This window comes from Saimiri boliviensis, chromosome 3 (assembly GCF_048565385.1).
Source record: "Saimiri boliviensis isolate mSaiBol1 chromosome 3, mSaiBol1.pri, whole genome shotgun sequence".
NCBI lineage: Eukaryota > Metazoa > Chordata > Mammalia > Primates > Cebidae > Saimiri > Saimiri boliviensis.
This window is the reverse complement of record NC_133451.1, coordinates 102,501,750-102,513,760: the sequence shown is the minus strand read 5'-3', so window position 1 is coordinate 102,513,760 and position 12,011 is coordinate 102,501,750. Positions and strand designations below refer to the sequence as shown.

The following is a 12,011-nucleotide window of genomic DNA, read 5'->3' as shown; positions in this document are numbered from 1 at the left end:
AGCTGGGATTACAGGTGCCTGCCACCAAGCCCAGCTAATTTTTTGTAATTTAAGTAGAAATGGGGTTTCACTATGTTGGCCAGGCTGGTCTCAAACTCCTGACTTTGTGATCCGCCCACTTTTGCCTTCCAAATTTTTTAAATTTTACTACTAAATATAAATTAACTGTTACTTTTTGAGCCCCAGTTATTTATATTCAATATTAGCTACCTACCTAGTATGGCTTAGAAACACACACAATAAATCTTTTCATAAAAATTCTTAGTGGTGTTGCTGGGCACCCTCCCAACATTCCCTCCCATCTTTCCTTTTTTTTTTCTTTTTTCTTTTTTGAGAAAAATCAGTCTCCATAGAGACTGTCAAAGTTTGCCAGTGCCGACTATACTGCAAGTCATCACGGCAGGGTGTAGGGAAAAGTTTTCAATTAGCAATAATCATGCCTCGGATAAACCTCATTGGCTACATACAATACTGCCACTGCGCAAAGCTTTCCTTTTTTTTTTTTTTTAAATTTCATTTTTTTTTCCTAGACTGCTCAGCAGGACCTGCCATCTTTCCTAACCTTACTGTCTGTCTTGTAGTTGAAAATAAGTCTAGAAAATTGCCATTTAAAATGTTTAGCTTCTAATACTATGTTACATGTTAAGTTATTCAGTACAGAAAATTACAAATAGAAAAGTGACTCATTATTTCACAGCTCAGGTATTCCTGTTGATTTTTTTTTCTTTTTTTAAAATGAAATCAAGTACATGGTAAGAAAATTCTGGTACTACAAAAAAATTAAGTGTAGAAACTCTCATTTGTTTTCTCTTGGGTCTTTCTTCAATGTATACATCACCAATTAATTCTTGTTTGTCTTTCCAGAAAAAAAAAAAGAAAGTACAGTGTAGATGTTTCTCTTTTCTTTTTCTTTTCTTTTTTTTTTTTTTAAGATGGAGTTTCACCATGTTGGCCAGGAACTCCCAACCTAGTGATCCACCCGCCTCAGCCTCCCAAAGTGCTGGGATTACAGGCGAGAGCCACTGCACCCGGCCAGATGTTTCTCTTTTCTAGACAGTGTCTTGCTTTGTTGCCTTAGGCTGGAATGCAGTAACACTAACATGGCTCAGGACCTCAGGCTTGTGCCACCACACCTGGCTAATTATTTTTTATTTTATCTATTCATTTATTTTTGAGATGGAGTCTGTCACCAGGCTGGTGTGCAGTGGCGTGATGTCAGCTCACTACAACCTCTACCTCTTGGGTTCAAGGGATTCTTCTGCCTCAGCCTCCCGAGGAGCTGGGACTACACCACACCTGGCTAATTTTTGTATTTTTAGTAGAGACAGGGTGTTACCATATTGGCCAGGCTGGTCTCAAACTCCTGACCTTGTGATCCACCTGCCTCAGCCTCCCAAAGTGCTGAGATTATAGGTGTGAGCCACCATGCCCAGCCTTATTTTCTTTTTAATTATTATTATTATTATTTTGTAGAGACGAGGTTTCACTAGGTTGACCAGGCTAGTCTCGAACTCCTGGGCTCAAGGAGTTGGCCCTGGCCTCCCAAATTGCTGGCATTACAGGTGTGAGCCACCACATCCAACATTACATGTTTTCCTCTTTTTCCCCCCACCATTACAATGAGATGTTTTTCTCCTTCTTCCTTCTTTCCCTTCTTTCTTTCTTTCTTTCTTTCCTCTCTCTCTCTCTCTCTCTCTCTCTCTCTCTCTCTCTCTCTCTCTCTTTCTCTCTCTCTTTCTTTTTTGGCAGAGTTTTACTCTTGTTCTTGTTGTTCAGGCTGGAGTGCAATGATGGATCTCGGCTCACCGCAACCTTTTGTCTTCCCTTCTGAAATGTGAGCTCCAAGTGAGCAAGAGCCCTGTTTATCTCATTTGTGAGTTCCAAGAACTCAGATGAGTATGTACTCAAAAAAATATCTGGTAAATAGGGCTCGGTGACTCACACCTATAATCCTAGCACTGTGGGAGGCCAAGACAGGCAGATCACCTGACGTCAGAGGTTCAAGACCATCCTGGCTGACATGGCGAAAGCCTGTCTACATAAAATACAAAAATTAGCCTGGCATGCTGGCGCATGCTTGTAATCCCAGCTACTCAGGAGGCTGAGGCAGGAAAATCGCTTGATCCCAGGAGGCTAAGTTTGGAGTGAGCCAAGATTGCGCCACTGTACTCCAGCCTGGGCAACAGAGGGAGACTCCATCTCAAATTAAAAAAAAAAAAAATTCTGATGAATTAATGGTGTGGATTTAAAATTGTGATATATGCTGGGTGCCTATAGTCCTAGCTAGGCATCCAGGGAGGCTGAGGTGGGCATTCCAGTTCAGCCTGGACAACATAGAAAGGCCCCATCTCTAAAAATTAAATAAATAAGTCCCCTCCCCTCCTGTCTCTTTCCTTCGTTTCCCCTTTTTTCTCTTCTCTTCTCTCCTTTCCTTTTTTCCAACTACCCAGACTTAAGGAAATGGGGAGGTTTCTGCTGTAGGGTTAATGGTCTGTTCTACCTTCCCTTTTCCCCACCTTGAATGTGGATGTCCTGGCTGGGAACCCAGCAGCCAGCTCACGACCAGGAGATAACAAGTAGGGATAAAAGGCCACCAGCGTTGCAGAGACGCAGAGGTGCAAATCACGAAGTGTGATCCTGAGGTGCGAATCATCACCAGCAATCGCTTCTCTCAGGACTGCTTGGAATTAACTTTGCCAAGTTGCTGAAGCTACAGAAAGTGATTGAGCAGAATAAGGATTCTTCTATCATCTTCATGAGCAGCTGCCTAAGGAACTACTTTGTAAAATTTAAAGTTGGAGAAGAATTTGACGAAGATAAGACAGGCCTGGTCAACAGAAAATGCAAGGCAATGTTCTGTGAAGGTCACATGTACAAAGAGACGCTCCAGAGAGCCTGATCCATATCCAGCAGCAGAGCCCACTTGTGGCTGCAGCTTTATGCCAAATTATACTGCAGATGGAACAGATGTTCATCTATCCCATTTGGTGATGAAGACTCATGGTTGGAGAGTCACACAGCCTGTAACCTGAAGTTGTCCAGCTTCAATAAACCTGTCCAAATGTCAAAAAATAAAAAGTAAGTAAACAAATAAAATTATCATAAAGGCTGCCAAATTGCTTTCCATATAGAGTCACCAGTTTTCACAGTCACGGGCAGTGAGACGGAGTTTCGCCCTTGTTACCCAGGCTGGAGTGCAATGGCGCGATCTCAGCTCACCGCAACCTCCGCCTCCTGGGGTCAGGCAATTCTCCTGCCTCAGCCTCCTGAGTAGCTGGGATTACAGGCATGTGCCACCAGGCCCAGCTAATTTTTTGCACTTTTAGTAGAGACGGGGTTTCACTATGTTGACCAGGATGGTCTCGATCTGTCGACCTCGTGATCCACCCGCCTCGGCCTCCCAAAGTGCTGGGATTACAGGCTTGAGCCACCGTGCCCCGCGCAGCTTGTTTGTTTTTGAGATAAGATCTCACACTGTCACCCAAGCTGGACTGCAGTGATGTGATCATGGCTCACTGCAGCCTTGACCTTCCAGGCTCAAGCCATTCTCCCACTTCAGCCTCTAGAGTAGCTGGGATTACAGGCATGTACCACCACTCCTAGCTAATTTTTAATTTTTTGTAGACATGGGGCCTCACTATGTTGCCCAGGCTGGTCTCTAGCAATCCTCTCACCTTGGCCTCCCAAAGTGGATTTTCTGTCTTGATTCCTTTCTCACTTCCTACCTTATTTCATTTATCTGATCAATGATTCACTTTACAAATATTTATTGATTATTCACAGGCCCAGGCACTGTGCTAAAATCTTTATCTCTCATTTGGCCACAGCCCAATCTTGCCAAGAGTTTTGGCCTGGGCCTTACTTCAAAGTGAAGTAGACTTGTACTGTAGAGGTCTCTAGAAAGGCAAGCCTTGGCTGGGCATGGTGGCTCACGCATATAATCCCAGCACTTTGGGAGGCCAAGACAGGTGGATCACGAGGTCAGGAGTTCAAGACCAGCTTTGCCAACATGGTGAAACTGTCTACTAAAAATACAAAAATTAACTGGGTGTGTTGGTGCTTGCCTGTAATCTATCTGCGGGGGAGGCTGATGCAGGAGAATTGCTTGAACTTGGGAGGCAGAGTTTGCAGTGAACTGTACTCCAGCCTGGGTAACAGGCCATGAAAGAAAGAAAGTAAGAAAGAAAGAAGGAAGGGAAAAAAAGAAAGAAAAAGAAAGAAAGAGAAAGAAATTTAATTGACAACCTTTGAGAGTGTCAATTTATACATTAATTTGCTATTCGTCAAGTAGGCTAGCCTTTGACCTATATATTGTACTGGATTTAAAAAATTTTTTCTGTACTTTCTCATTATACCCTCCTCTTTTATTTTTTCTTTTCTCTCTCTCTCTCTTTTTTTTGTTTTTTGTTTTTTGTTTTTTGTTTTTTGTTTTTTGTTAGAGTCTCCCTCTGTTGCCCAGGCTGGAGTGCAGTGGCGCAATTTCCGCTCACTGCAAACTTTGTCTCCCAGGTTCAAGTGATTCTCCTACCTCAGCTTTGAAAGTAGCTGGGATTACAGGTGCATGCTACCACACCAGCTAATTTCTATATTTTTAGTAGAGACAGAGTTTCACCATGTTGGTCAGGCTGGTTTCAAACTCCTGACTTTAGGTGATCATGTTGCCTTGGCCTCCCAAAGTGCTGAGATTACAGCCGGGAGCCACCACACCTGACCCCTTCCTCCTACTTTAAAAAATTTTCTCCCACTTCCCACTTTTAGTTAGAGGCATCTAAATTGAATCAAAGTGCCCTTTTTGGACTACTAGGGAGGTGGGGAGATGTTCTCAGAAAGGGAATTCTCTTTCTGGTCCAAATGTTCACCTAATTTTTAAAAGCATGAGTTCCTTATTATTTTGTAAAGCTTATAATTACATTATTAGATACCTCCTTGTCTCATATTTCATTTTTTCAAACTTTTGGGGAAAATGAGTGGAGGGATGGATGGAGTAGAAAATAGTTTTTCCTTTTGGAGGCCGAGGGCTCAGTAGGGGTCAACATTACATTCAGCCCTCTTCTCACATATCATTTTGTTCTACATATATATATACGGTAAATAAAGCAAAATTTATCATGCATGCAAATAAAGTTTTTGCATTTGACCAGTCGGTCCTGTTCTTCTGTCTGTTAACTCCCTTCTCCACTCTGCCTCTGTTCATTAATCCTCTCATTCCCTGTATCTAAACCGTCCACTTAACCATCTCCCAGCCCTTTCTTCCACTTCCGGCTACTAGCCTCTCTTGCCTGTCCACTATCAAACTCAGCATCCCCAGTCTGCACGAGATTAAGGTGCTCTGCAGACCGCAGGGCCTGGTTAGCATGAATCAAAGCCAGAGCTCCAGGGTAGGGGTGGGAGTGGTCCCAGAGGTTGGGCGAGGACGTGGGAAGCTCATTCCCTTCACTGATAATCTCAAAGCAGATTTGCTCCGAGTTCTCTTGCAAGAGAGCTGGCAGGCTTTACTATTTCCCAATCGTTTACTCGCCAAGCTCTCGGATCCACGCGCCGCGGGGCTGAGCCCCAGACGCCGAAACTTCATTCAAAGCAAGGCGGCCCACGAGGTTGGGCTTGGGGGATCTGGATGACCTCCAGGCCACTTCCTCTCGCTCTGCGCCCTTCCCCCACTCCACCCACCTTCGCCTTAAACAAAACTGCCCCCAGGGCGGAGAGAGGTCGCGCTCTTTCCTACACTCCCTCACCAAGGGTTAATTTTTCCGATCGCACGAGGGGGAGGAGATTTCCCTGTAGACGAGTAAAAAGGGTGATGGACAAACGTGCGGGCACTAAGACCGCAAGGCATTCATTTCCTCCTACGGTGGATGCGGACGCCGGGAGGAGGAGAGCCCCAGAGAGAGGAGCTGGGAGCTGAGGCGCAGGCAATGCTCAGCCCTGGATGTAGCTAAGAGGCAGGGAGAGAGACGACCGCCGGAGACCGAGCGGCGTGGGGAAGACCTAGGGGGGTGGGTGGGGGAAGCAGACAGGAGAGCACTTGAAACCTAGCGCTTTACAGATTATTTTGTTTTGTTCAGAGAACACGTAGCGACTCCGAAGATCAGCCCCAATGAACATGTCAGTGTTGACTTTACAAGAATATGAATTCGAAAAGCAGTTCAACGAGAATGAAGCCATCCAATGGATGCAGGAAAACTGGTACGTGATGCTTTCGCCTGATACTGTTCCCGGGAGCCCTGCGCGTCTTCCCGGGAGTGCCTTAATGTCGGTATTCCCCGCCCGGGCGTGAATGGAGCGATGAATCGCGGCCAGCTAGCCGATCACTGACTTCTCGGGTCTCCCGGGTGCAGAAGACGCTGGGGGTGCACGAAGCGCGCGGTCTGTGGGTGCCCCTGTGTGAACCGCGGCTACACAGGCATCTTTTATGTAGATTATATAACATAGAACATATATGTGTGCATAGAGTGATGTCTGCACGACAGGGAAGGCGGGAGAGATGCCACAGTCCAGATCGCCTACCTGTGCTACCCTCCCCACCCCGGTTTTCATCTAGATTTGGGTTTTCTCGCTCGGCCTCCCGCAACCGGAGTGTGAAAGGCAGTGGAGGGAGGACCCTGTCTCCTGCTCCCTTTAACCCTCTCCCGCCCGCCGCCCTTGGCCCTGGTCCTCGCCATCTCCCCATCCCTCGTGTCCTTCCTTTCTCCTTGCAGCGCTCCTACTTCACTATCCTCCTGTGTCTGCTGCTCCCCGGCCGGCCGGATGCCCCCTTTCTAGTACCCCTTTCCCCACGCGGATCCCTTTCCGGTTTCATAGAGAGACGGGGTGGGAGGGAGGAGAGGAGGGGACAATGAAAACAGTAATAAATGAATGAACCCGAGCGAGTGGAGCCACGCCATTATTAAGTTTCTGTTTTACGGAAACGCCTTTTGGACACACTCACTTCTAATTTTGTGCGTAGCTGCTGATTGGAGTTCAGGCACATAGATTAAAAGCCCCTCGGTCTGCAGAGTCCTTAGGGGTGGAGGGGCTCTTCCCCAGAAAACTAAGAATCAGGGAAAACACCTTTCTTATTTACTGTAGTTCCTCCGCCAGTCCTTTTGAAAATATCTGTGTGGGAGGCGATCCAGTGTCACCTTGCAATATTTAACAGAGGAGGGTGTGCTCATCTCGCTTCTTGGAGACTGGGTTGTGGCAGAGGCATTCCCCTACTCCCTTTAACTTCGGGTCTGGCGATCTGTAAACTGCAAGCCCGACGCCCCCGGGAGCTGGGCTAGGAGTCCGCAGCCCCGAAGGTGGCTTGATCGGGAGGGTCGGGCCGCAGGGTCTCCCTGGCGCCGGGGGATTCCGCCCGCCGCGTGTGCGAGCACGCGTACCCCGTGCCCTCCCTGCCTGCCCTCTTCAGTGGGAAACCAGAAACGCCGGCGCGCCCGGAGCTGGGGCGGGTTGGTGAAGTAGGAGCCGGTGCCACGGGGCCGCACCTGGGAAAAGGGGGTTTCAACTTCCTGCCTGCCCTCCGGCCCCCTGGAGTCGCCGGCCAGCGTCGGGAGGCCAGGCCGCCGCTCCCTTGTCCTCACGCCCGGCTGGAGCGCGCCCACTCCCAGCTTCCCGCGGGCCGGCCCGGGCCCCAATGGCCATTCGCGGCGGTTGCAGGGCGGAGCCCGCCCCCTGGGCCGCGCGCACCGGCTGGGCCAGCCTGCTGGGGGTGAGCTGCGCCGTGGCTGGCGGCGGCGTTGGGCCACAGGCCCGAGGGCCGCGTCTGGCCAGAGTCAGAGACTAAGAGGCGGGACGCGAGCCGATCGGAAGGACTGGAAGTGGGGCCGCCACATGGGCACGGGGCTGGTGCCCTCCCGGGCCGCCGAGGCCGGGGGCTGCAGGGGCGGGTCCGCGAGAAGGTTGGACACCGCGGGTCGAGCCCGCACATTCCACTAGGAGAGGCCTCGGCGTTTCGGGGCAGCCGAGTCCCCTGGAGCCCCGCCGCCCGGGATCCTTCTCTGGATGCACTTCCTCCTCGCGCTTAGAGGGTGGCGCTGGAGGCGGGGAGGGGGCGGTGGCCCGAGCCGGCGGGTGCCGGAACCGCGCGGCTGCCTAGCCCGGGGCCCGGGTCTTCTGCGAAGCGGTTTGTCCTATCCCCTAGCCACCCTGTTCGGGCCCACCGTCCTCCCACTTTAGCCTGTGTGCTCTGCATTTCCTTCTGTCTGCCGAATCTCTGACTTGCTGCAACCTGGCTTAACCTGCTCTTCCGGAGACTGCTTTCCCTCGCTTTGCCGGCTGACCCCATTCACTGTACGCCCGCCCTTCCTAGCCCCACCGCGGTCGATACTGCCTCTTACTTACTTGCTTTTTCTCTGAGGCCACTGCCTAGACCTGCTCCAAGTACCATTTCCCGCCTCTTCTCTCCATTCAGTCAATACTGAGCCAGACAGGTCGTAGCCCTCCTGCGACTGAAAACGACAAAAATGTGCCAACGTATCTGCTCCTGTTAGGCTTTGACCACTGTTTCCTCCTAGTTCTTTATCTGCCAATATCCTTTACCGACGTTTATTTCTATACATGGATATTCACTTACAGACCATCATCAGCTCTTCAGGGCACGGTTCTTGTCTTATCCCACTCCTGATTCTGCAAAGCACCTAGCAGAGTGCTTTGCATAGAGTATATCCTTGAGAAAATGTCCAGTGAGTTGAAATGGTGATTGGTACCCATTTTATCGCCAGCACTACTTGTTATACCCGAAGGTTAACTGGCTTGAACTTGCATACCGTGTCAGAGTCACATCTTGGGATTTTTCCCTTCCTGGCTTCTACTATCCTTGGATGGCTTATTGCAGTCAAAGAACTCTGCTGGCTGTTATCCCTTCCTCGCAACTCTTCTGACCCTAATTGTCTTACTTTTGTGTGTGTGTGTGCGTGCGCGCACAGATTTTGTGCATTTCTCCCAATATCCTGGGGACCCAATTTTATAACTCTCCTCTGTCCTCAAATACTATACAGCGGAAACGTCTTTTTCTTTTTTTCAAGACAGGGTTTCACCATGTTGGTCAGGGTGGATTCTAACTCCGTCCGACATCGTGATCCACCTGCCTCGGTCTCCCAAAGTGTTGGGATTACAGGCGTTAGCCACCGTGCCGGGCCCAAAAAGTATTTAAACATTTTTTAAAATTTAAGTTTACTAGCTGGACATGGTGACTCATGCCTGTAATCCCAGAACTTTGGGAGGCTGAGGTGGGTAGATCACCTGACATCAGGAGTTTGAGACCAGACTGGCCAACATGGTGAAACCCCAACTCTACTAAAAATATTAAAAAATTAGCCGGGCATGGTGGTACATGTCTGTAATCCCAGCTACTCGGGAGGATGAGGCAGGAGAATTGCTTGAACCAGGGAGGCCGAGGTTGCAATGAGCTGAGGTTGCACTACTGCACTCCAGCCTGGGCAACAAGAGCCATATTCCGACCCCCTCCTCCCAAAAAATTAATTTTTATTTTGTTTTTTTTGAGACGGAATTTCACTCTTGTTGCCCAGGCTGGAGTGCAGTGGCTTCATCTCGGCTCACTGCAACCTCCGCCTCCCAGGTTCAAGCAATTCTCCTGCCTCAGCCTCCCGAGTAGCTGGGATTGCGCCACCACACCCAGCTAATTTTGTATTTTTAGTAGAGACAGGGTTTCTCCATGTTGGTCAGGCTGGTCTCAAACTCCTTCCTGACGTCAGGCGATCCGCCCGCCTCGGCCTCCCAAAGTGTTGGAATATCAGGCGTGAACCACCAAGCCTGGCTGCTCAAAAAATTAATTTTATTTACATGTGTTATTTTTATTTTTAATACAATCCAGCTGATGCAGGACAAAAAGTCTTGAACTAGATTTTCTTTTCATTCCCTTTGTAACAGAAGGGAACTCCATAACCGAGTCTTAGACACTCTTGAGGACAGAGGAACTCGAGGAAATCACAAAATCTTACCTTTTTCAGACTCATTGACTTAAAATGGTTTGGAATAGCTTCTGGAGGAAAAATATGATACAGTGAAGCTTCTATTATCTGTCTTTTGAGAATTTGTGGTTGTCCTTATAAATCTCTTCTTAGTATCAAGCAAAATTTGTTAATTGAGAGAATTAAAACATCTCTCTCAAGTGTAAGCTACAGTGACTTTTGAAAAATTGTGAGAAGGGCCAGTAGTAGATTTTGCCAGGATGCTGTCTTTGCTAACTCGCTTCATTTAAGAGGACCTAAAATAATAATACTTTATTAAGCATACCCTATAATCCATACTTACTAGTCATAGCATGTATCAATGGAAACACATCCTATAATCCATACTTACTAACCATAGCACAAATTGATGGAAACATACCCTGTAATCCGTACTTACTGACCATAGCATGTATTCATGGAATGGGGGCCCACTTTCAGAGTCGCGTTTGTATAAACACTAAAGGGTACAACTGAGGCTAGTTTATCTAAAGTTTATTGCTGCTCTAATGAATGATTAACCTTATACACATTGGCCTAGCCATCAAAGTAAATACTGCAGACTTTTTACTTTGCTAGCAAATAGTTTCACATGTAATCGGTTAGAATAGCAATTGAAATGCAAAGTAGTAAGTATATTTCCTTGTAGAATCATCCTGGGCCTCATCTTGATACTACATGTCCAGTGAAAAATATCCTGTCTGGGTCATATTATCTGGTAAATGAGAGTTTATGACATGAGGTAGAGAAAAATGCCTGCTCATAGGTCCAAATAGGAGTTTTGAGTTCCAATTTTACACTGAAAAGTCTTTGTAATTTTACAACATTGAAAATAGAGGCATTTTGCTCTTTTATGAGATGTCTGGCTTTTACCTGTTTTTCTCACTAAGGGCTAACTTAAGTTAGAAGTGCTGCCAGCCAGGGAGCAAAATCACCTGGTGATTGGTAAGGCGACATACAATTCATTGAGTGAGTAGGGAAGCTGGGCTCTCTCTGCCTTCTCTTTCAGCAGCCTGCCAGGTTTGTGCTAACAGCAGCGCTAGTTGCTCCAGTTGTAATTGTCTAGCCAATGATGATTATCTTCTGATGTCGGCTGACACGGTGCTGGCCAATAGGAAAGCAGAAGGCCTGTGCTGACTGCTGTAACATTATGTATGAGAGGTGACGTCTTCAAAGGGCTTGCCTAGAACCTCACGAAACCCTCCCCTCTCTCCTGGCATTCTCCACACATCCAGCCTTTCAAAGCTTTGTGTATTTTCCTGACTTTTCTCCCTACTCACTCCCTTGGTGGTGTAAAAGGATTTACTTGTTTTATTCTATGTTATAGAGTCTGTAAGATAGTGTAGAAATTTTAAGAATTAAACGCTGTTCAGCTGAGGAAACCTTTTTATTCACAAATTTATTGTTACCAAAGGAAAAAAAAATGCAGTGAAACATTTTATTTCACTTTATTTTTGGTTTTTTGTTTGTTTGTTTTTCTGTTTTTTCTGAGATGGAAGGAAGCCAATTTTTTTTTTTTTTTTTTTTTTTTTTTTTTTGAGACAGGGTCTTGCTCTGTTGCCCAGGCTGGAGTGCAGTGGCGCAGTCTTGGCTCACTGCAACCTCTGCCTTCAGGTTCAAGTGATTCTCATGCCTCGGCCTCCTGAGTAGCTGGAATTACAGATGCCATCCACGAACCCAGCTAATTTTTATATTTTTGGTAGAGATGAGATTTCACCATGTTGGTCAGGCTGGTCTCAAACTTTTGACCTCAAGTGATCTGCCCACCTCAGCCTCTGAAAGTGCTGGGATTACAGGTGTGAGCCATTGCAGCTGACCGTGAAACATTTTAAAAGGAATTGTACATCTGTATGTTCCTTTTTTTATAGGTGAAGTTTGGAAAGTAACATGATATACAATTTCACGATTAAAAAAACATAAAAAGCACTAAAAACCTGCGTTATTTAACTCAAAATATAGCGGCATAAAAACGTAAAATATAGCAGCATAATGTTAACGAAACTGTTGAAATGCAGACAAAGTATTTGGCTGTCATTTTTCCTTTAGTGAGGATTGCTTTGAATT

The 12,011-nt window shown here is 47.1% G+C and overlaps 1 protein-coding gene and 1 non-coding gene across 2 annotated transcripts in view; one reads left to right on the top strand and one right to left on the bottom strand.

Moving 5' to 3' along the window:
- Window positions 1-344: 344 nt before the first annotated feature.
- On the bottom strand, window positions 345-489 carry LOC120363695 (U4 spliceosomal RNA). The gene has a single exon (XR_005579151.1). It is a non-coding gene; the product is annotated as a U4 spliceosomal RNA (small nuclear RNA).
- Window positions 490-5,766: 5,277 nt separating this feature from the next.
- The window catches only part of ELOVL6 (ELOVL fatty acid elongase 6), a 147,920-nt gene continuing 141,675 nt past the window's right edge, over window positions 5,767-12,011 (top strand). Inside the window, exons 1-2 of the mRNA XM_010340074.3 lie at window positions 5,767-5,909; window positions 6,063-6,183. Of these exons, the coding sequence (XP_010338376.2) occupies window positions 6,095-6,183 (89 nt within the window). The 5' untranslated portion in view covers window positions 5,767-5,909; window positions 6,063-6,094. The remainder of the gene's footprint in view (window positions 5,910-6,062; window positions 6,184-12,011) is intronic.